The 25,200-nt window shown below is 39.2% G+C and overlaps 2 protein-coding genes across 6 annotated transcripts in view; one reads left to right on the top strand and one right to left on the bottom strand.

Annotated features, from left to right (window-relative positions):
* Nucleotides 1-719: 719 nt before the first annotated feature.
* On the bottom strand, nt 720-9,815 carry hsdl1 (hydroxysteroid dehydrogenase like 1). The gene is made up of 5 exons (XM_088324762.1): nt 9,367-9,815; nt 6,219-6,664; nt 3,839-3,922; nt 2,040-2,177; nt 720-802 (listed from the first exon to the last, which is right to left on the bottom strand). Exons 1-5 carry the CDS (start codon nt 9,584-9,586, stop codon nt 737-739), a joined length of 954 nt encoding a protein of 317 aa, XP_088180888.1. The 5' UTR covers nt 9,587-9,815; the 3' UTR covers nt 720-736.
* A 173-nt stretch (nt 9,816-9,988) lies between these two features.
* Nucleotides 9,989-25,200, top strand: part of tbc1d32 (TBC1 domain family, member 32) — a 94,983-nt gene continuing 79,771 nt past the window's right edge. For 3 of the 5 annotated variants that reach the window (XR_015848244.1, XM_088324760.1, XM_088324758.1), the window contains exons 1-12: nt 10,058-10,137; nt 12,749-14,842; nt 16,863-17,027; nt 18,639-18,795; nt 18,893-18,964; nt 20,708-20,833; nt 20,916-20,994; nt 21,174-21,277; nt 21,803-21,864; nt 21,933-22,065; nt 22,132-22,191; nt 24,746-24,833. Coding sequence is in view for 4 of the 5 variants with exons in the window: in XM_088324760.1 (XP_088180886.1) it covers nt 14,697-14,842; nt 16,863-17,027; nt 18,639-18,795; nt 18,893-18,964; nt 20,708-20,833; nt 20,916-20,994; nt 21,174-21,277; nt 21,803-21,864; nt 21,933-22,065; nt 22,132-22,191; nt 24,746-24,833 (1,192 nt within the window). In the remaining variant the exon portion in view is untranslated. Of the gene's footprint in view, nt 10,138-10,162; nt 10,261-12,748; nt 14,843-16,862; nt 17,028-18,638; nt 18,796-18,892; nt 18,965-20,707; nt 20,834-20,915; nt 20,995-21,173; nt 21,278-21,802; nt 21,865-21,932; nt 22,066-22,131; nt 22,192-24,745; nt 24,834-25,200 lie in introns of those variants that run through there. The other 2 variants (XM_088324759.1, XM_088324761.1) reach the window with 2 other exon arrangements.

Raw genomic sequence — 25,200 nt, 5'->3', positions numbered from 1 at the left:
ACACGAGAAGAGAAATGAGTTAACACAGGGGTGTCGAACTCATTTTAGCTGGGGCCCACATGTGTGAAAATAACAATCTCACAAGGGTTTGACTAGTAGATTCAAGGAAAGAGAGAAAAAATGAAGGTAAGGGAGACAGAAAAAAGGAGATAAAGTGACATAATTAGAAAGAACAATAGAGAAAGAGCACGATACTGAGAGAGAACGTGAGTAAAAAAGGAGAAAAATAGATAGAAAAAAGAGGGAAATAGACAGGAAAAAAGAGAATATGAAAGAAAGAGAGAAAGTTTAAAAGACAGAAAGAAAAGAGAGGGAATATAGTAAGCATGAGAAACAGAGAGAGAAAGAAGGGAAGTAAGAAAGAGAGAAAAAAGAAGGAAAAAGCGAAATAGACAGATGGATCAAAAAAAAAGGAAAAAAGAGATAGAGGAAAAAAGAAGATTTAGAGAGAGCGAGAGAGAAATACTACTACAGTTACTGCAGCTCATTTTTCTCTTGCGCTTCTTTCAGTGTTGTCTCCGGATCAAAACCTTGACGGGCCTGATGCGGCCCGCGGGCCGCCTGTTTCTACACTTGTGGGTTAAAGCACACAAATAAGAAAGTCTTTGTACCGTTTTGTGCATTATAATTGCACAAAAATGTCCAAACGAAACAACACAACTTTACCTCCTTGAGCATTTCCATTTAATATCTGGAAGAAGAGCAAAACTATCACACAATTTATGACAATCCACCTTTATTCCATAAAGACTCGCCAGCCCAAGACCCAAATCCAATCTGGCATGCTCCTCATCAATGCGTACTGGGGAGGAAAGAAACACATGTAATCAATGGAGAGATAACTGTGTCAGGGGGTACTTCTTCTCTGTAATGAAAAGTAAAATATGTTTTTAATAAATATGGTGCGCTACACCGCTACTCATTAAAAACAGGTTACGAGTTTCAATGCCATTCAATCGGTACCTCAGATCGCTGATGCACCTTGAGTTAGCCAGCATCACACCGCTAATCACGTCAGCAAATTGGAATTGGTATGTTTATATGGCACTTCAAAGTACAACTCAACAGGGTTGGGTAGGGTTACTTTAACTGGATTACTTTCGAATACTTTTGGATGACTCCAATACCAAATATGCTAGGAAAAGACAAAATAAACTAAATATGAATAGAATTGCTAAATTTTGTGCAGGCTTGGGGAGTAACGGAATACATGGAACGGCAAAAATGATGTCGGCAAGCTGTTTGGATTGATTTTCATTTAGTTTCTGTCGCATTTTATGTTAGTTTTGCCGGAGATCAAAGAGATCAAAGCCAGGAGAGAAAGCTTACCACGTGTTGTGAGTCATCATTGTATTCATATTTAATTTATTTTGTCTTTTATTTGCATATTTGGTAGTGGAGTCATCCAAAAGTAACCCTGCAACTCAATACAGTTACGGTGGCACTGTCTCAAACACAGGGTACAAGTATTTCTCCCTACTGATATTTCCCTGACTATATATATACTCTCATCTAAAATGTACAGTATTTCCAACTATAAAACAAAATACTAAAATTGTCGGCTTAAATGCGCAAGTTTGGTTGTGTGTCACCTTCGCAAATGGCAGAGAGCGTGTGGAGCGGGCCTGGCTTATACCAAAACAATAAACCAATGGGGCGAAGGAAAGTACAGAATTTACGGTAAACGTGTTGGTCCAGTTATTTGTAAAACTATTTTTGCAATACAGCATGCCTGGAAAAGTGAAAACATTTTGGACAGTTCCCAGCAATGGAGAAAGAAATATTTCAGTGGTTTGAATCCCAATGACAAAATTGATATGGAGTCTCTCGAATAAGTGTTTGTTTGCAAGCTCTCAAGATTACAGGAGAAATATGAAGGCTTTACGAATTCCACAGGTTGGGTTGGGTTGGGTTGGGGAAGTTAGTGGAAGGGAAGGGGAAGGGGAAAGGTGACTATTCACCCACAAGGGTTTCCAAAAAATTTTCAGCGAAACACTGCACAGTATAGTCGTGGGGGTGTGTGGATTTCGATTGCCTACCAGCAGTGAGTGCGGCCAATATCCAGTGGTCCGATTGGACACGCCAAGAGTGGAGACGGCGTGGCGAGCATAAACCTGCGGTGTGGGCGTAAGCCATCCCTCTGTGGACGTCGCGGCCCGTCTCTTACTGGAGGTTATCTGCGTGTTAAAACATCGGCCGGGAAAGATAGAAATCATGTTTGAAACCAATGCAGAATTTGATTTTGAAGAATAATAACCGTTTATAAATGAATCTAACAAGAGGTGCACGTCAACAAGATAGCAAATACAATACATGTGAACAGTAATATATCCCTACAAGAGTTGGGACTAATGCATTACAAACGCAATTACTGTGATGTGCACGATATAAAATTTTGTAATTTTACTGTTGTCACTACATGGGTGCGTTACTGCATTATCCCCCTACTTGTTAAATCATGAATCACAGAGTCCATATGATCATTGAACAGTCATGCATTCATTTATGTTGTTACATAGAAGCCTCAATCTGTCAGGAATAGTTTTTGAAGGGTGGGCATATATATATATATATATATATATATATATATATATTGAAGCACAGAGTATAAGATGCTCAATTCATCCTAATAGAGATATTCTCCCTAACCTGCATACTTGCATCAAAGCCAGATGCACCACTTTAAAAAAAAAAATCGGAAATCAGTGGGTCACATATTTGGTTGTGTGACACCGGCAGGGTTGGGTAGGGTTACTTTAACTGGATTACTTTCAATTACTTTTGTATTACTCCAATACCAAATATGCTAATAAAAGACAAAAGAAACTAAATATGAATAAAATTATGACTCACAACACGTGGTAAGCTTTCTCTCCTGGCTTTGATCTCTTTGATCTCCGGCAAAACTAACATCAAATGCAACAGAAACAAAAGAAAATAAATCCAAACAGCTTGCCAACATTTTTTTTGCCGTTCCATGTATTTCGTTACTCCCCAAGCCTGCACAAAATTTAGTAATTGTATTCATATTTAGTTTCTTTTGTCTTTTATTAGCATATTTGGTATTGGAGTAATCCAAAAGTAATCAAGTTAAAGTAACCCTACCCAACCCTGGACACCCGTAACAAATTGTATGAAGGGCGTGGGGAGGCTTATATGGGGCAATGGGGCAAGCGTGAGCACGGAATTTACGGCACAGAGTGTGAGACGCTCAATTCGTCCTAATGGAGATATTCTCCCTACCGTACATACTCCCTTTAGATTGACAACTATGAAATAAAATTATGTTTAATATGTATGCGTACGGGGCAGCACGGCGGCGCAGTGGTTAGCACGTGCGCAGCACAGTTTTGAGGTCATGAAATCGAACCTTCCTGTGTGGAGTTTGCATGTTCTCCCCGTGCTTTTGTGGGTTTCCTCCGGGCACTCCGATTTCCTCCCACATTCCAAAAACATGCAATTGGCCAGTACAAATTGTCTCAAGGTGTGAATGAGTGAATGTGTTGTGGCTGGCAACCGGTTCAGGTTGTCCCCTGCCCACTGCCTGAGGATAGCTGGGATGGGCTCCAGCACCCCCGTGACCCTACTGAGGATAAGCGGTGCAGATAATGGATGGATGAATGTATGCGTAAATTAAAGAGCTTGTACAGTACTTTGTTGTAAGACTTTCTGTTTTGCAATGCATTAATATGTGAAGAAAAATAACTGCATTAATGCATTGTATTAATATGTACCATACACACAGTAGCTCTTACTGTAGTCTCAATTTCGTGTGCATTATATTCTGGTGTGCCTTACAGTGCAGAAATTACTGTACTTTTCTCACATTACAACAGACCTGGAATGGAAGGAGACTTTGTACAAAGATGCCTCTGGCACCGTATTCAAGGTGAAGAGCTCGTGAGAAATGATCCAAGTAGCCCTGAAGAGTCAAAGACATAGTACATGATTCCCCAAATCCATCTTTTTGAGGTCAACTATTACCGTAAATTCTGGACTATAAGCCGCTACTTTTTTCCCAAACTTTCAACCCTGCGGCTTATACAGTGATGCGGCCAATTGATGTAATTTTTCTAACGGCTGCCAGCGGCGCTCGAGTACAAGAGGTAAGATTTAGACTGCAACTTCTTAGATTGTGTACAAATTAAATTAGCGTGGACATTTCCTCATCAAGCAAATAGCAAAAAGAAAGGCACATGACGCAACTTTCAAGCTAAATGCAATCGGGCAGTCCAATATAGAAGGAAACAGAGCTATCGCGCGCAAGCTTCACTTTGCGAGCGTGATGCTAGCGTGTTTTTGAACAAGGGAGCGTGGGACGACGTCTATATAAATAAGTCTCTTTCCCAGACTGGAGGAAGACGACTTTGTTAACGTCAGCTATAAGGAGGAAGATGATGACGGCTTACCGTGCTCACTTCAGGTGCTGTATGTTTTTTTAACAGAGCTGTTTACTGTGTTGCGAGCGTGTTGCTAGTAGCGTTTTGCTACCCTTCACAGGCACGGTTTGGGATGAAAGTTATAATATTATTATTAAAGCTTTGAAAACTCTCGGTGTACCGTCTTTCTTTGTAAATATGTCAGGGATGTGATTTTTCCGCTAATTCGCGGAATTCCGCTTTTTTTATCTCCAAAAATAAAATTTTAAAATTTCCGGTGTTTTAATTGGTAAAAAAAAACGATTTCGTCTCGACAGCATGCCATTTGAGTGTTTCCGTAACTGAAATGAAACGTACTTGCGATTGGTTGAAGTCTCGTGTTGACCAATAAACGCGCTTGTTATAGGAGTGTGCCATTGTTCATTTCTCACACGTTTTTGCCGGGTGTTTAAAGAAAGATGTCCGTGATCGAACGCAAAGATGCTCCGCGAGCTAAAGAAATTGATAAGATTGTAAAAAACAAGTTTCGATGGGACTGGTTGGAGAAGGAATTATCTACGAATGTTGGAAAGAAGACTGTGACGAATTTGTTCAATGACTTTATTCGGAAGATCGATCGTGCCGGGAAAGCACTTTGCATTTGGTGTCATGATACCATCGACTATGGTGGGAGAGGTTTCAAAGCTCTTGAAAGTCACGCAAAGAGCAAAAAACACGTGAAAGAACTCCAGTCAGCTATGTCGGCGGGAGTCTCGTACTCCTGGTAGGGTTACCCAAGCCGAACAGGTCGAAGGGTAGAGTCCAGACTAAGAGTGATCCCAAAAGCTGGTGGCGGCACGCTTTGAGGCGGTTTCCTACAGACCTGGATCCCGTTAGCCGCCTGCAGTTGTAGAAAGATGCCGGTCGTCTAGGGTCTCCCTTGCCACTGGAACCATCTTCTTTACAATTAAGATAGTGGCGTTGGGGAAATGTTTTTTAATGTGACTGATTTTGAGTTGACTTAAACTGTAATTTTATATGGGATAGTTCAATATACATTGAAAATTTATGCTGTTGTCTTGTCTATTTCTTTGTCATCTGAGTGCATTGAAAGTACTTAAAAAAACCCATGAGCTCCGGGGGGGGGCTTCGCCCCACTTTTCCCCCCACCAGGGCACTGCCCTGGTCCTACCTGGTTTCCCCCCCCCCCCCCCAGCTAGCAATCACACCCCCCCCCCCCCCGCTAATTTTCAGATAATTTCACTTTGGTCAAATCACATCCCTGATATGTGTAACCATGTATAATATGTATTTGCAACTGTATATTTTTGTAATGTATTTATTTTAGAAACTTATTTTGATATGTTTTGTACGAGCAAATGAGAAAGAAGGGGCGGGGCAAACGCGGGCTGACGGGAAGTGGAGTAAAGGTGAGACGTGTTTGTGGACGCGGCCGACAATAGTGGATATATATTTTTCCCACCCTTACCTTTGGAAATATACACTTTTTTCCTTGGATTACTTTCAACGGGCACCCGGACTCTGCAGGTTTGCATTAAATCTTAAGTACCGGTGTAATTTTCCGTTCATTTTGCCGGCTGTGTTTTTTGGACTGTATCCGGTATGAGTTAATTTCGTGTTTGTATTGCGTTTTTTCAATGTGGGCGCATGCAGCTAATATACAGGTGCGGCTTTTGTATGTACAAAATCGGTTTTCCACCCGAAATTTGGTGGGTGCGGCTTATAATCAGGTGCGCTCTATAGTCCGGAATTTACGGTATATCTTACAACCCAAATATTGCCCAAATGTGGACAAACGAGTGCATCTTTCATCTTCTGATCTTTTTTTTATGTTCTCACTGTGGCAGCTGTGAGCATCACTCTCCCAGGTATGTGCCTGCATCCCGCTGCAGACGAGATGTTGACCACGGCTCCTCTGCTGCGTGTCAGCATACCCGGCAGCACCAAGCGGGTCAGCAGTGTAACGGCCGCTACGCTACCGGCCGTCGCTCCCATCAGCTTCTCTTCAGACATTTCCACCAGATCCTGAGATGTCACGCACGCCTCCTCCACACAATTGAGCAGAAAGCCCACATCTTTGCCCCTCAGGGCTTCTACGACGAGCTTGCCGGCCGCGTGGTCCCAGCCCAGGTCCGCAGGGACGACGACGGTTTCCACGCCGTAGATCTGGGAGAGATTTGCGGCAAAGTCGGAAATGTTGAAGCGGCTGTGCGTGATGAAGATTATGCTCAGGCCGTGCCGGGCCAGCTCCTCGGAGTAGGCCTGCGCCACAGGTTCCGATGCGCCTGATGGGCGACATGAATGGATTAATGGAATGATTTGTATTTTGTTACACTTGTGGTTGCTTCAGAGTTCTCATTCACGAACCTGCTAAGCTTGTTTCTTTACTGCACCCTAAAACAGGGTCAAACTCATTTTTGCTGAGGGCCACATCATAATGGCAGTCCAAAAATAGTCTTTTGTCGCATATTTTTCATACATGAGGCGCACAGGACTATAAGGTGCATGTAAGCGCTTCCTTGTGTACGGACGCATGTTATGCAGCACATTGCATTTCTATGTGCTGCCGATCAAAATTAGAAAATGTTGGCCTAGAATGGGAATCAAACCCGAATAATGGTGTCGAGAACGCCAATTCTTTACCTCAAGACCACTAGTGGTACCAATGAAACACAAAATGGCATTACACAATCCAAATATCACAATATGTTCACGAATGGTGCAATGACGCTGATTTGCATAGTGCATTCTGATCGGTTAAACTGTCTCTCCACTTCTTCACCTGCGCGTCAATATCCTCTCGGTTTAATAAATACGCGTACATTAAAGAGCTTGTATAGTATTTTGTTGTAAGACTTTGTTTCCTCCATTTTCTGACATTTGTTGGTGAAGAAGTGGAGAGTCTTTTTAACCTATTACAATGCACAACAGAAAACAGTGTAATAACGAGGTATGGTCTACTATGCCTTGTCGCATGTCATTTATACCACAGGTTTTATAGTGGTAAAGGTAGTAGAAGTAGCACTCTCACTGCCACTACTAGAGTCTGATTCCAGTAGTATACAAGGTTTCAAAATTTAGGCCAGCGATGTAAATCTATTTGATCAATCATTGCACAATTATGGCTAATCCTGGTATTACCATTAATCTTTGTATGGTGACGCATATATTTAATTACTGTATGCATTTTCAATCTCTATGCTGTATTCTGTGGTGTTAAAAGGTGCGCTTCTTAATAATTCTGTCCAAATTGGGGTTTTTAGGTGCTCTTTAAAGTCTGGATATACGAAAATTGAATGGTATGTAAAATAATTCGTGACACACATTACATTTACATAAGAAAATGTCAATACACATATAAATGTAATATTAACTATCCATCCATCCATTATCTGCACCGCTTATCCTCAGTAGGGTCGCGGGGGTGCTGGAGCCCATCCCAGCTCATTCACACCTAGGGACAATTTGGACCAGGCAATTAACCTGAAACGCATGTTTTTGGAATGTGGGAGGAAACCGGAGTGCCCGGAGGAAACCCACAAACCCACGCAATCGCGGGGAGAACGTGCAAACTCTACACAGGAAGATTCGATCTCATGACCTCAGAACTGTGCCCCACTTGGCTAACCACTGCCCTACCGTGCTGCCCTCATATTAACTAAACATGTTAAAATAATGAAATGTAGGACACTTATCAGATAATCTATTTCTCAAATACATTCATCAGCATTGATAGGGAATTGCTGTTCTCCGCTGTGCCATCATTTTGTTGTGGGTATTATAGTCGACAGGCATTGTGGGAAACGTAGTTGAGAAGTTAATTATATCCTCAATGTTGGACACAGACAAAAGGAGATTGCATGGGATGCCAATTCATTCTTTTGACTATTATGCCTTACTGTGTTTTTTTGGTTTTGACAATCATGTTGCTGTTCTTTGCCCACCTTCTTTGGTGGATCTGCTTTTGTAATCACAGAGATTAAATAAATGTAAATTCAAAAAACATTGATGTCTTATCTCCTTAGTCTGAGTGTCTACTTAACCATAAACTTGTTTTTTTTTGTTTGTTTTTGGGTCAAAAGACTATTGATTAAGTTTTAAACGCACAGGCACGTTAAGCTCTTGAGGACAACATAAAAATGAGGTGACAGGCCCCATTTGGCCTCATGAGTTCGACATATGTGCCTAAAATGTCATGTGACTTTTTCCCAAGTATCACTGACCCTATAACTATGAGAACAGTGCATGGACTTGCCCCCTCATTTCAGATTGAATTTCCCCCCTATATTCCTGTCCGGAGCATTCGCTCTGAAAACGCTGATCTACCATGGATCCCAAGAGCCAAGAAGAGATCCGCAGAGAGCATTCTCCATTCGGACCCCGGTGCTGTGGAATACTCTGACTTCTGAGATTCGATCTGCAACCTCAGTGTGTTTAAATCTAGACCTAAGGTTTCTTCGCTTCTCTCATGCGGAGGTTTTTGAGTTTTTCCTTGCCCTCATGTAGGTTTCAGATCAGGGGATGGTGTAATAATTGCCTGTGGTTTGCAATAATCTGTGGTCTTTGCAGCCCTTTGAGACTACTTGTGATTAATTGTGTCACAGATAAACATGATTTGACTTGACTGAGGATTGAGTTTTTCCTTGCCCTCATGTAGGTTTTAGATCAGGGGATGGTGTAATAATAGTCTGTAGTTTGCAATAGTTCGTAGCCTGTGCAGCTCTTTGAGACTTCTTGTGGGGGATTAACTCACGTGCGGTCCCTTCTCAAGGTTTCTTCATTTACTTCATGTTGAGGTTTTGTGTTTTTCCTTGCCCTCATGTAGGTTTTAGATCAGGGGATGGTGTAATAATAGTTTGTAGTTTGCAATAGTCTGTGCAACCCTGTGAGACTCCTTGTGTTAAAGGGCTTCACAAATAAACATGACTTCACCTGACACGTTGTGTACTTCTACATATGTACAACTTGCTGCATGTGAGGTTCTTACCGTACACAATAGCCCAATCTCCATATATTTGCCTCAGCTTCATGCTGGAGATCATCCTTGGCAGGAAATGCACCCTGACCATCACACAGCAGTCCCTGAGCAAGATGACAGCCCTGCTAACGGTGTAAAGAGCACCCACCACGGCTAGCGTCTCCTGGTAGACGCTGCAAGATCGGGAGATTTCCCTGAACAGCAAATTAAAGCTGTCAACGGCCGCCATGATTCCCCTTGGCGAACACCCTTTACGAGTTTGGATATAGTTTTTAATTGCTATGTGCACAATATAATATCAGGCGAGGAATCGGGCATTCGAATCAAAGGATCTTCTGTCCAATAATGATGTGAATATTTTCTATATTTAGTATTACAGCTGATCTTTTAAGCAGGAGTGTATCTGAATGAAACCCGGAAGAAAGACCAAAACAATGAGTCACGTGACGTTGTTTCGGAAGTAGGAGATGCCTTCAGAGTCCCGTGTGGAAAAACCTTTCGCCGCGGTTATCACAGTGAACCAGCAATTCATCACTCTTGATAGTTGTTAGGATCAAGTGAAATATATTTGCATTGTTTTTTCTCAATTGAATACATTTGTATTTATTTCTTCATTTCAAATTCAGGGACATGGATTACACGCACCATGTGCTATAATCGGCGTCATGAAGGCAACACGGTTGGTATGCTATCCCACAATGCATCGCGGTTGACGAATGTTTCCATAGAGACGTCGATGTCGGATTCAATATCAAGGAGAAAGCTTCGAAATTATGCAAGGTATGTTAAAACACGACGATTTTTTTAAACTGAATTTGTTTTCGGGTGGTGTTTAGTCACTTGTTTTTTACTGAAGAGGAAGATAACATTGAGCTAACGTTGGAGTTTGTTCACCGCAGAACGGTAATGCAAATTTGAGTCTTTTTTATAATTAGTTCTCATTTTGCCTTATGTTGTTTTGCTTGTATGCAGAAATGGCGTCTGTCTTGGCCATTGTGTTTATGCAATGAATTGTCTGACAGAAAATGGGGGAATTTATACGTGACTTTACAATGAGGACGAATAAATGATACACTGAGCGTCGTCCCAGGGTTATTGCTGAAAATTGGAAATAAAATAAAAAATAAAGACTAGAAATAAAGAAATCCAGGCTAATTTGTTGGGTGCATTTTGGCTTAATCGGTTGCACGCTTAACAAGCCAGCTGTAGATAATTAAGATAAATGCTTGTGAACGGGATCTAGAAATAGGTGTTGCAATCGATGTCAGAGTCATGGATCATGCATTCTATCGTGTATCGTTTTTAAAGTCGCGGAATAACCGCTACTTATGTAGTTTTCTGAAGATGTGGAAGACATAAGAGAAAACATGTTACACAGGCACTGTTATTAAAGAACAGGAGAAAGCATTAAAGGACAATTTTAGGCATGCTATCTATCAGGGGTCACCAACCCTTCTGAAGCTGAGAGACACTTTTTTACTGATTGCATACCTGTCAAGCTCCACGGCTCCTGCCCTTATAAAATGTTGCATTTACCCTTACAAAATACAAAACAACCTTACACCATTTTTTTTTTCAAACGTGTTTATTTATGCAGTGTAACATGTTATATTGTACATGTGTTTTATATCATATAATTTTAATTAACATTTTGTTGTGAGATACTAAGTTGCTCGACATGAATGAGGTTTATTATAAAAAAAGTTCAAAATTTAAAGTAGCTTGGACGTTCACTGTAGAAGGAAAAAATACATGCAAATATAATTAAGTAGAATAATACATGTTCTTATTCAAATTATGAACTAATTTTCTGCATTAAATTATTTTTGGTAATATACTGATTAAAGGGATAACCACAAACCTGTCTTTTTTCATTTTCTACTTTTATACTTCCTTTTTTTCTTAACGTATTCATACAACAATAATGATTCATAATATAATGCATCAAATCAAGTAATCCCTTTGAGAGTCTTGAATGAGTTGATCTGAAAAAGCCGGTTCTCTAAAGAGACGGACTTCCTTTCACTACATAACTACCACATGAAATCCGAGGCGGCAGACGCATGCGCACAGGAGCATCAAAGCGCTCGCTTCGTTTGCAACGAAAAAAAACAAACGATAGAGGCTACCGCGGCGAACTCGTTTGACTTGATTGATTTGCCGTTTCGTCATAGTCGGTGTATACCGCATGGTACCCATAATTGACCAGTTTGCGTTTTTCCGCACAGATTTTCTTGTACGTCGCCCACGTCTTAAAATGCATAATAAACATACTTTGTACGGCAAAAAATTGTACAGGTTGACAGGTATGTGATTTACACAAAAGGCTACAAGTTTGATATGTATTTCTATAATGAAAATGCATCATGTTATTACCAGTGTTGCGAATACTGTTGTTAGAAATAACGTCGTGTAACGGTAGAGGTAAGATGGGGTTTAAAAAAAACCTGCCGACCCAACCCTGCCTGCAGGAATTAATGTAAGACTGAACCCGACCGATTCACCTGATTTGAAGGACCGAGCCCAAGGCAAAACCGAAGATTTACTCTCGCGCCGAAATAAACCCGAAGCTTTACTTCAGGCTGTGCGTACTCGGCGTTAAGTTTGGCTTTTCGGTTGAAGTACTTAGCTTCGTGTGTACTTCAGGCTCCGTCCCTCAAATCAAGTGTTCACTAGGTTTGACGCCCAAGAGCGCATTTCGGCAAAGTGCAGTGTAAGGAAACTGAACAAATTGGCACCGAAAAGAAAATCACATTCTGCAGATTACAAGATGCAAATAGTATAACATTTGTCCGAAAAGCAGATAGAAAGTTTGTAAAGCTTGTAAATTATTGGCGAGAAGCGGAAATGACGTTTGATGTAAGCCACGTTGAGAGGGAAAGAGGAAGCGGCGCATCTTCTACACAGAGGATGAAAATGTATTCGGATTTCGTTATTTGGAGTTAAACTGATAGTTTGGTAATAATGTTCTTATGATAGTTATTTGAATAATATAACTTTGGCGCCAAACTGCAGTGCCAAAATGTGTTACTCAAGTAAAAGTACTGTTACTACAGAAAAATACTACTCAATTAGAAGTAAAAAGCAGTCACGTAAATAATTACGCGACTAAAAGTAAGTGCATGTTGTGCAAATCCTCTACAGAGGGGAAAAAAAAAACATAAAAGAAAGGTGTGAGAAAAGTCCGTCCCGGCCCGACTTGATAATTCCAATTTAAGCCCGATCTGAACCCAGCCTGAAATTCAGGCCAGATTTGGGTCAGGTTGTGGCCCGGGCCCAGAATTTTACCTTTACGCAACGGCGTCATTTTTTCACTGACCGGGTAATCCAAATATATTAAGTACTTGTATTATATTTAAAAATTATACTATTATATATTTTTCTTCCTCAGAATGCTGAATTGATGGGGATGATATGATGTCTTGGAGTATCACACTGCTACATCTGGCTTTACCGCTTCTGGTTTCCTGACTACATAAATCTTCTGGGAACGGAAGATATGCAGAAATTGCGAATGATAGGCACTCTCTATTTCACACATCTTCACACGCACATAAAATATTAGAAAAAAGGGTCAGTGATGCTAAGAAAGACGATCACGTATAAGTGGCAGTGAGATCCTTGGAAACAAAAATGTCTCTGTGCCAGTTTAGAAAACAGGAAAAGAAAAACATATTTGTAGTCAGATATTGCTGATCGCCTTACTTACCTGCCAAATTACTTTCAGGCAAATTGTCCAATCATCAAGCAGTAGTTGAAAGGTCCTGTAACATAGAGCCCCACATATAACTTATCAAGGAAACCAACACAGCGGTACAAATTTGATCTCTTATTTTTAGGGGAAGCTCAGTTTTTTATCTTTTTTTTTAAACATTATTTTATGATCTTTTTATTCCTTTGAAAATTGTTTTTCTTTTCTGAGCGTAAAGGGATGTCAGGTATTATTTAGCGCTTCCTAATGGTAACAAACACGTAATTCATTAAAGAAAACAAAATTTGAATAATATCGAGAAGCAAAAATACATGAACTATCATATAAGCTAAGGCTGCAACTAACGACTATTCCAATAGTCGACTAGTCACCGACTATTGGAGCGATGGAATAATCGGAGGATTACTATTATTTTCTTATATTTATTTTAATTATTTTTGTAGTTTAATTATGTGGCAAATGGTAAAAAAAAACACCATAAAAAATGGTAAAATGGAAAATACATCTTTTGTTGAACGTACTGCGGATTTGTACAAAAATTGAATTAAAATGCCATAGTTAACACCAATTAGGCACAGTCCTCGGTCAGTAGAGACATAAATCCATAAATAAACCTATGTACATATTTTGTGAACAAGCAAATACATCATAGATTGAAATCAAGCGAACATTTTTCATCCCTGTAAACCAAGAACAAGCTCATTGGCTTCGGTAGAACAGTAAATGAAACAAATGCAGTATGTGTATTTTGTGAAGTACATTCGGTGGTCAACTGCAAAGTCTGTAACGCAATCAAATCAAACGTTTTTAACGGGGTCCATGTTGACTACTCTTCGGACTTCATGCATTTAATTTAAAATTTGTATGTCAGGCACAGTCTGGCATAACGCTCAAGCGCTCTATATACAATAAAATGTACAATGTATGTCATCAGAACTGTATTAGCTTGGATGTTACATAAATCTAACAGAGGCGAGTCAGACTCTGCCATGATATTCAAGGTCTGCCTTGCAAACTTAAGTTAAGTCTTGAGTTGTCTTTTTATTCGCTGTATCAAGGATAAAATGCTCCCTAACTTTTAAAGGTTTTGGTACACGTACTTGATGTTGTCTGTATATTACCGCTCAATACAGAAACACTATGCGCGTGAGCGACTCTTAGCAGAGAATTATAATCATGTAAGATGCATCACTGTTGGGAAAATGTGTTTGGCGTCAATGGTAGACAATATAATAAATTGTCGACAATTTTCCATTATCGATATTTGTCGACAACATTGACTAATCGTTGCAGCGCTAATATAAACATGCATTTTTTTAAGTAGTCGCAGATCGAGAAATTTTTAATTTATTTTACATAACATAATACTCACCTAGAGGGGGCTTACATGATTGTCCACTATCCTGCTGCTAGGGGTACCCCAAAAGCCTTGTGAAAGGATATGCAAAAAAAATCAGACGAAAAATAGTGTGATCTGGTCACTTTGAGTCTCCGTAGTTTGTATTCTGCATTGTGCTTTTGAGCACTCATATTCAGTTGCACTACACAAAAACGCCACATTTAGTGGTCCAATATTTCACAGTGTACCTTTAAAGATACCGCCTCTAGTACTTCATCCATAAGAGAGATGTCTGCTGAAGATGAAGAGCAGCTGGCGGTTCTGCTCAAGCAATTTCTGCGAAGCGTCAATGAGCAACTCTATGACGCTCTGTCACCTCAAAGTGCCGAGGAGGTTCTTATTCACCTGGAGGAGACGGACAAAAACTTCCACAAGTGAGTTTGCTATCGGAAGAGCTGTCAATTTAAAATGTTATACATATGACTTTATAATTGTTATATGAGTACTTTTCAATCAGTGTTCCGGCGCACACTATTTTGTCGAGATTTTAGCTAGTGTGCTGCAAGAAATTGCCCAAATGAAATGCAATGCTTTAGTTTATTTGCTGTCTTCCGGTGATCAGCTGAGTCACTGTAACATTCATCCATATCAGTAGGTGGCAGCATATTACTATTTGCTTTTGTTATTCTATACTAATTAACTGCTATTGCAGTAGTACAGGGACTTGTATTTAACAATGGTAACTTATTTTGTCAGAAGAAACTCCTTAAGACCCGTAAGACTCAAAAATTGAAGAACATGAAAGAAAAAAAAATAGATTTCTTTATTGGATGCATTTGGAGATGAAATTAAAATGTTTGCATAACGATTTTTGGGAAAGTTTTATGAAAACGCTGTAATATTACAACGCTGGGTCAGTGGTGTAGCAAAATTCCCTCTCGGTTTGTTGTATATATTGTCAGAACAGATGGGTGCAAATGTTTATACCTCAGTTAAAAACGACACCTGCATGATTTGATGGCTTTATACAGTAGACATATAGTTCACAAAGTGTTCGTTAGCCAAAGTTTTGCAGTTTATCAAAAGTTCTACACTTGTGGGGTGGGTTTATTTATAAATGTGCCACTCGGAATCATAGTAAATCATTATGAATGGGAAGAAAGTCAACAAAAAACATTTGTAAAACGTTTAAAAAAAAAAAAAAAGAATATTGTAATTTCACAATGTTGGGTCTTACAGGGTTAGGATTGCACTGCAAATGAGTAATAAATTAAGTTAAAATACATAACTTTGATGATTTCAATTATTTTCTTATTTTACTCAAACCATAGTCAAAATTTAGTGTTTTTTTTCCCCTGGCAATTTTTGCCTAGGTTAAGTATTACTATTTTTTTTGTTTCCCCTAGAAAAACAAGATAAAAAGGATATAAAATTCGACAATGTTAAAGATATAGGAAAATCCAAAATTACAGCAAAATAATTTACCAAACTAGATCGCACGTATTACCTCATGAGCCATGATGACCAGACATTTAGAAAAACGTTGTTCCCCCAATTATAGCAACATGATAATTGAAGCTTTTAGGAAAAAAATCAAACTGGTGGCCGGAATGAATTTTGAAACATTGTTGACGGACAATCTGCCTCGAGATTTTTTGAATGGAAAAAAAAAAGTTCCCTGGCTCAAAAAGTTTGGGAGACACTGTATTCTATTATACTGTTTTGTTTTATTCCCCCATCCAAGATTGACACTCGTTAAATATGAATGATTCATTGTAATGATAAATATATGTATTTCCCTGTACTGACTCACCAGCAGAAAAATCTGTCTTTAAAAAGAAATCAAGTCATGTTTATTTGTATAGCCCTTAATCACAGGAAGTCTCAAAGGGCTGCACAGACCACAGATTATTGCAAACCTCATACTATTATTACGCCATCCCCTGATCTAAAACCTACATGAGAGCAAGGAAAAACTCAAAATCCTCAGTCAAGTTTTTTTCTTAGACTACCTTAATCACAAGGAGTCTCAAAGGGCTGCACAGATCACAGACTATTGCAAACCATAGACTATTAGTGCACCATCCCCTGATCTAAAACCTACACGAGGGTAAGGAAAAATTCAAAAACCAAGAAGAAAAATAGTAATCTGCTGGAGATTTACCCATCGATTCTTCATGTTGGGCAAGAGCTGGATTACTGACTCATTTTTTAAATTGTTTACGCAATCCTTGCTTCCATTCTTTCGAATTTCTCATTCAAATTTGAATGAATACATTATTATTATTTACTTTATTAAAACTTTTCAATTGCCTTAATATTGAACTTTCTGTGATATTTACATCTCAAAGGATAACAAATATTTTGAAACACCCTGTATTATGTTCTAAAATAATAAGATAATATTAAATATTAATTCAATGGTCTTTTTAAATGTGTTTCTTTTAATCCTAGCTACGAATTTGTCAAGCAACTCCGCCAGCGTGCTGAGACCTCCCTGGGGTGCGTTGTGGACGAGGAGCTCGCGAAATTGTCCCTTGACGACACACAAAATGCCGTCGAGTCGGGCCACGAGGCACTCATCCACGAAGCGACCAACCGTAGCCGATCTTCAACACAGTGAGTCGAACCTGGGTCGACCCCCATGTGTATAAGTTTTTTTTTTTTTTTTTTTTAATGATATATAACGAAAAATTGTCAACCCAATCAATTAATTTTGAAAATAAATTACGTTACTCCATATCTACCAATCAAATTTTCTACTGTTCCATTACCCACTCTAGCATTCAGGTCACTGAATATTACCACTTTCCACCCTTTTTTTGCACTTGCCACACATTCAAATCCTTTCATATCTCCTCTCTCCCCAGCACTTCTTTCTAAACCAGTTGGTCCATATGCACTTATAAACATTCCCACTTCTACACCCCACTTTAACCTCACCTATATCAATCTGGAAGATATCTCTTTCCACTCCACCAGCTTTTCATTTGCTTTCTCACTCACAAGCACAGCCACACTTTCTCTAGCTTGTCCACCCGTAACTCCAGACTTTCTACCATACATACCTCCCTGCTGTAATTCACTCTTTCCTTTCATCTTTGTTTCACTCAAGGCTAACACATCAACCTTCCTTTTAGTCATCATCCTTCCGATCTCCTCTTTCGTCCACTTAGTCGCTTTACTTCCACATCCTCTCACATTTAGTGACCCTATAACTAGGGTTTGCGGGACCTTTCGGTCTCCCGCCCCCCTTTCTTTGCCTTGCTGTCTCTTAGGGAGTAGAGATAGAGAGGAGAGGATCCCCTGTCCACTTGCTCCCTCCACTTTAGTCGCCTCTTACAACACGCAGAGTTGAGACGTGTTCTAAGGGATGGGCAGGGCACCTGTATGATGCGGCAGGGGTAAACCAGTGAAAGCTGTCGGGCCCTGCTGGTGAACAGAAGAGTGTGTTGCGTCACCCTAACTTAAGTGACATGGCCACTTTCTTGTGTCCCGTTTCATCTGGAGGGACGAAAGCAGGACCGACTTGGGTGCTGAGGTGCTTAACTTGTTTGGGTGTTTGGGCATTTGGGTTGGCCATGGTCCCAAAAAATTTGTGTGTGTGTTTTTTGCTACTTTTTCCCTTTTTTTTTTAATTTTCTTTGTTTTTGTATATGTTTGTCTTGCTGTCGGTCACCCCTCTCGAGGGATATGACCAGGGTAAATGGAGAGATAGATAACGTTACTATAGTATAATAGCATTTATTGTCTCAATACACAGTCAACTTTTACATAATCAAATCTTTCAACTGGTTTTTGATAAGCAAACAACACAGAGCTGATGCAGTCTATATTGACCCGTCATGAGAGGGGGGGTGGGGGCTGGTGAGAGAGGGGAGAGAGTCAGAGAGGGAGCGGTGGAGTCAGAGAAATGGAAAGAGAAAAAGAAAAAGTAGAACAATAGAGTTAGAAAAATGTAGAGAAAAAGAGAACTAGAAAGAGAGCGATAGTGACAGAGAAATAAAGTGATAGAGAAATTTGGAGAGAGAACAATAAAGAGAAAGCGAGAGAAAAAGAGTGAGACAAAAAGATGAAAACCAAAAGAAAAATATTGAAAGTTAGACGGAGAATTAAAATGATTGACGAAGGGAAAGATAGTAAGAGAAAGAGAAGGAGATCGTAAGAGAGAAAGCTACGGCAGAAAAAAGCGATAGAACGACCCGTCACCAGTGTCTGGTATGTCCCCAGGTATCAGGAGGTGACACGGAACTTGAAAACCAAAGTGACAGCAGCAGTGGAGGCTTTAATCAGCAGGTTTGATGAGGACCAGCTCCTGAAGGAGGAGGAGATCCAGCGTGCCAGCTTTGCTGACAATTGCTTGGACAGCGGGGACTCCTTTAATCAGGTCTTTTTCAATAGAGATTATTCAGACTGGTGTTTGAATTTTATTCATTTGATATTTGAAACTCTGTAACAATGTTTACGATTCCATACATCCCCAGTGTTTCGCCTTCCTTCGGCAGGAGCAGCTGCAGGATTTGGTTGAGAAACTGGAGCCAAATCAACCAATCGAGGTGAAATTCCACTCAGATAAGACACATACAATATTCCCATTTTCCATGGACAATAATTCTGGTGTCTCTCTCCCCTGAAATAAAAACTTTCCCTTTGGACATGTTATTTGTCTGATTTAACTGGTTTTAAAAATATTTTTTAAGAATGTTTTTTGAAAGTTCATAGTATTAAATTGTGATTTTTCTTTCAATGTTGTTTAAGCTTGTTTGCGTCTTTTGATTGGCAGAGTAAGAAAGCAATATATTAACTGTTGCATAGAGAAACACATTTTATTGTCTTACCTTATAAATGAAATCTAAGTGCTGATCCTTTGAATGAATCAGTAGATAGGGAATCCTTCATTGTAAAAACAAATCCGTGCAGAGGGGAAAAAAGGATGGTTTTACTTACTGTTAGCTTACTAATACAATGACATACAGTTGGACCTCGCTACTTCGCGGTTCGACGTTCGCGGATTCAGAGCTTTGCGGTCTTTAATGGTAAAAAAAAATAAAAAATAAATGTTTTTTTTCTTTTTGAAGTGGCGGTGCTACTTTGCAGATTTTCAGTTTTTGCGGGTGGTTTTGGTCCCCATTAACCGCGATAACCGAGGTCTTACTGTATTCTATAATAAAATGTTTTTTGGGTGTTCAGACTGCACCAAATCAGAATCCTTTGTCTCGCCCTCTGCAACGAGGAAAGAGACTTTTTAGACACTTGACAACAAAATAATATGTTACATACTGCTCATTTTGAATAAAGGCATCAATAGATAGCATGCAACAAGAAAAAAAGTTACTGGATGGGTTAAACTGCTGTTATTTTACAAATGCTGTGACCTATTCTATTGCTTGGGGCTGAGATTTGCGCCTAATAAAAGTCAAGTCATGTTTATTTGTACTGGCTTTTTCGCAACGAGTCTCAAAGGACTGCACAGACCACAGCTTATTGCAAAACTACAGACTCTTATTACACCACCCCCTGATCTAAAACCTACATGAGGGCAAGGAAAAATTCAAACCTTAGTCAAGTCAAGCCATGTTTATTTGTGACGCCCTTAATCTCAAGGAGTCTCAAAGGGCTGCACAGACTATTATTACACAACCCCCTGATCTAAAACCTACATGAGGGCGAGGAAAAACTCAAAAACCTCAACATGAGGAAAATGAAGAAACCTTGAGAAGGGACCACACATGAGGTCATCCCCCTTCCAGGATGACCAGGCTGCAACGGATGTTGCAATACCAAATAATACACAAATATTTTCAACTTGGAATATGGGTCATTCATAAGCTATAGAATAGAAGTGTGTCCTTGTTGTCGGCCCCTGCCATGAGGCAGGAGAATTACTTGCCTCACTCTGCATCTGGAGACACTCAGCACAGTAATATGACATTCTAAATGTCCTAATAATATTGTGAAAATTCAACAATTTTGAAAAAGAAAATTCCAAGTTTGTGAAGGTAAATGACTGAATAAATACAACCATTTAATATATTTTTATCCCGCGACCCTACTGAGGATATGCGGTGCTTCGATGATGGATGGATGGAATGTATTTTTAATTGGATATTTCCATGACGATGAGGCTGTGCCTCACCTGCCTCCCCTGACTGCACATCCCTGAAATGTACTGAATATTTTGTATTCCCTTTAATTGAGTTGCTTTTAAAATACTGTATCTAAAATCATCTCCTGTTGCATCCATGAGACTTTGTGATATGTGATAGAAACATATTTGTTTAGATGAAATGTGTTTGTAGGTGCGCAGGGAGGCCCTGCAAGTGCTCCGTCGCGCGCCGCCATCCGACGTGCTGAGTTTCGAGAACTGGGCCCGCCTACTCCAGAATCTTTGCAAGGCCCTTTCAGAGCCAGACACAGAGCTCAGTGTACGCTGCCCCCCATTTAGTAATTTTTTTTTAAATTTAAGGTGTTTATTTTAACTATAAGTGAACTATCTTGATTCTTCAGGACTTCATTCTTCAGTTTTTTGCCAAAAGCTTTTCCTCGTTGCCACTGAACTTCACCAGGGAGATTTATACCAACCTCGGTAGGTTTGTGTGTCTTCTACCCTACCAAAAGTACCTTTTATTAAGATTTATAATAACATAATCGTGATGTGTATTTAGCAGGGGCAACAAAATTAATCATAGTCCTTACAGTATGTCTTGTCTGATCTTGGTAGAGGACTGTGTGGTAATGACTTCTGTTCTTTTCTCTACTGTTTAGCTAAATGCACGGAATCCATTTTTTTGACCCTCAAGTTGAGCTTTCCGAGCGGTGCAACCCGCCTGGACACCAGAGGACCTGATATCAGCATTCTACTCAAACAGGTCTAATGATGACATTTCAAAAGTCATTTTACACGCAGAAGACTTTAACAGAAGAGGTTGAAAACATTTAAAGCATACCAATGAAGTTAACTGTAATAATAAATAAAAAATACCATAAGCAAACTTTTCGGAATCATTTATACTTGCAGTAAAACACCTAAAATAATTTAGATAATAGAATTGTAGAATAAATGGGCAAACATATTTAGATGCGTCTAAAATTGTATTACGAGTGCACTGAAAAGTTGTGAAATAACAATACATTTTGCGGCAACAACAAATTTACACAGCAGGCAGATTTACCGTCATTTGCCAGCTTGATTAAGTATGGGTGCAGCATAACAATAAAACGCGGCTACGCAATTGTTATTTTTAAGCCTTACTAGCTCTAAATGATTTTTTCTGACTTTATGTGGACCTTTTTTGTGATTTTAGATGTTTTCAAATCAAATATTAAAATGACAAGTGTAAAAATGCCATATAATATGGACTTGTCACGCAATCCCCCTCTTGATGTTCACTCAGATGCGTCTGATGAACGACTTCCAAAAGGAGGTGACTTCATTCTGGATCCGCCACCCGGAAAAGTAAGTGACCCCTGCCGCTTGTTTCATTTCCCTATGTTAATCGTCCGACATCCTTCCCGTTCTGGTAGATACATGGAAGAAATCATCGACAGCACATTCTCCCTCTTGTGTCTCCATCGTGACTCACCGGAAGGTGTGTTTGTCCCCATTCACCTTCTGGCGCTCCTGGATATTCAAGCGACCTGGTTCACAAAATGGATGGTGCGTCTTGCGGATTTGCAGCTGAACCAATGCTTTGATTTATTAGTTTTCTATGTTGTTTCCTAGCATGGCGCTTACAGCAGGACTGTGGTCCTAAGGCTCCTCCAGGGCAAATATAAGTTTCTGGTAAGTGTAAATTACATTTAAGGTTGTATTGAATTGCTCATGAATTATTAAACAGACAGTGTGCATTATTTGATCACTCGATGCCGCTGCATGGTGTACAGAGATCCTTTGGTTTTCGTCGTTAATAGGGACCAGAACCAACAGCGAAAACTAAAAATCAGCAAAGTATCGTTGCACCTTCATAAAAGTCCCCAAAGGGTTAAACTTACCTCCAGATGACGTAATTAATGACTGAAATTATACAACTGTAACAAAAAATAATGATATATCTACAAATAATAATGCACAACACATAATTGCAATTTAATAATTGGTTTTATTGTCATTACAGAAAATTAAACCGAAATTGGAGGGCTTCTTCTTTCAGTATAAAAAAGCAATTTAGAGAGCAGCCGGATAGCTGCGCGCCAGCATCAGGTGTCCTCCATTGAAGACCGATCTCCGCGATGATTAAGATAAGAATGTCCTTAATGTAGTGGTTTACTATGAGTTGTGGCTCCAAGTCATTCATTTCATGGCTAATGGACATGGGAAGATACAGGGCCCATTCGGTGTTTGATTGACAGCTTACATCAGCCTATCACGGCCATGCAAACAGACGATCGTACCCACACAACAGGGTGCTCTCCTTAATCTGTCCCTGCAAAATACAATTATCTTAATTACATCAAAGACAAAATCAATTCGCTTAATAATGCGCAAAGGAGTGAACCAGCAAAAACCGAAGCGCGATGTAGCGACGGGTCTCTGTAGTGCTATCGAAAAAGAGTGCTAAAAATCTCAAGGAAGAATACAAACCATGACGACTCAAAGGTGACCAAAATGCACCATTTTACTTTTTTTTTCCTAGCCATCTTTTCTAAGGTTTTTTGAGTACCGGTAGCAGCAAGTCTGACAATAATGACATTAGCTCCCTCTAGGTCGGACCTGGGCACTCCAGTACTCGAGGGCCGCATGATTTTGGAGGTTTCTATTCTTCAACTTGGGTGATACTAATTGTCAGCTCGTTAGCAAACTGGCAGGAGCTTGTTTGATTGGAATCATATGTATTGGAGCAGAGTAATCTCAAAAATCAGGCAAGACATGTGGCCCTTGAGGACCAGAGTGCCTTGGTCTGTTTTAGGTGATGCTACTGTTATGTAAAATAAATGCTAATTTCTCGACCTACAACTATTGAAATAAAAAGCACCATTTTTATAATGGTTTATGTATTGTTTTCTTATTATCTAGATCGATATTGTTTTTTTTTTTTAATGATTTGAATGTTTTTTACTAATATTGGGTGCTTAACACACTGGAAAACGTTTTGCTGGCAGATAGGTTTCTACTGCAAAAAAGCTTTGTCATAATTTTAGGTCTAGTTTTTCTTTTCTTTTAATTTTATTTCATGTTGAGTTTTTCCTTATCTTCGTGTAGGTCTTAGATCAGGGGCATGGTGTAATAACAGTCAATGGTTTGCGATAATCTGTGGTCAGTGCAGCCCTTTGAGACTCCTTGTGATAAAGGCCTATACAAATAAACATGACTTGACTTCTTTTTTGTCGTGAAATTAAAAAAATCATTTAAATTGGTTTAATGTTTTAATAATGGCAGATTTTTATTGAAAAATATACTGAAAATATATAGCGATACAGAATGTTTGTATTTATCTGGGGTTCCTAGTAAAATATGATTTTTTTTTTTAAAAGTCCAATGTTCTATTCCTTAGTATCATGAGGTTACAAAGTATACATGCAAAACATTTTTTTCTTGACATCTTACTATATTTCTATTTCTAGTAAAACATTTTAAATTATTTTAATGGCAATTCCATCTTGTATTCTCTTTTACACAAGTTATTTATTTTAAATTTGCTCATTTCTGTGTGTTTCTAATTTTTTTCAAATAAAACATTATTCAAGTAAATTCTAAAATACAAAAAGCAGAATTTATATCAAATATTATTGACAGACAACTGTGTTCATTGTATGTATATTTCATATTTTACTAATGACTTTTAAATTGGTTGTAAAATGCAAAAATATGAATCTATTATTAATAAAAATACATTTCCACAAGTTACCATGTCACAATAAACAACATTTTAAATGAGCAAAATTGTCTTCCAACCTACTAACACATTTTACTTGGAGGGATTTATTTTTCCACAGCTTTTCTTCAATTTGTTTGCTAAACTCTGTGCTTTTAAAACAATCTTGTATAATGACAAAGACAGGCCCCTGTTCAACAATTTTCACGGTATATTGAACCCAGTCTAATTGTTTTTAAATCTGAAGATGTTAGTATGCGTTATACATGAGAGGTTCCACCGGGAAAGTTTGCAACTCAAAAAAATGATTCCTTAATCCTCCCGCTTTCTGTCAGCCTTTAAAAAGGATTAATTCTGAATCCCTTCCATTACCGCCTCTTAATTAACTGTCAGTAAAATACCAACATAATCTACTATGGAGGCACTGCACCGTAAAAGATCTGGCGGAAAAGGGAACAGTATGTGTTGATAATTAGTTACATGTTTAGGCCTTCATTTTATTTATTGGAATAACATTATTTTCAGATGGAGGCCGCTGTACAGCAGTGCATCAGTTACCAGGGATGTTGTCAGCGCTCCACTTCAATACACTTTGAGGAGGAGCCGAGCTCTGGTGAGTGGAGCATCGATTGGATCGTTAAATGCGGAGTGCTTAGCGGTGATCCCAAATTCTTAAACATGAAAGATGTGAGGAAATGATATGGTTTTTTTTGCATAAAATGTTTATATGTTTCATTGGTATATTCCAATTATTTACCAACATGCTACCTTTAAAATGCATTATGTCTTGTCTTTGTCATCCTGGCTATGATGTCATCGGAGGAACATCAGCACCCGAGCAATCCAGGCGCCATATTTTTTACGTGTTATTTAGTTGAAGAGGTTATGAGTATTTTTAGCCAAGTTTCTGTAGTTTCTGTGAGGGAGGTCTAGGCGTTTTGTCACAGGTGGATGTAGTGATGTTAGAACAAAGAACGAGT

Source organism: Urocampus carinirostris, chromosome 20 (assembly GCF_059441175.1).
Source record: "Urocampus carinirostris isolate Australia breed hairy pipefish chromosome 20, RoL_Ucar_1.0, whole genome shotgun sequence".
Classification (NCBI taxonomy): domain Eukaryota; kingdom Metazoa; phylum Chordata; class Actinopteri; order Syngnathiformes; family Syngnathidae; genus Urocampus; species Urocampus carinirostris.
This window is presented reverse-complemented; position numbering and strand designations above follow the sequence as displayed.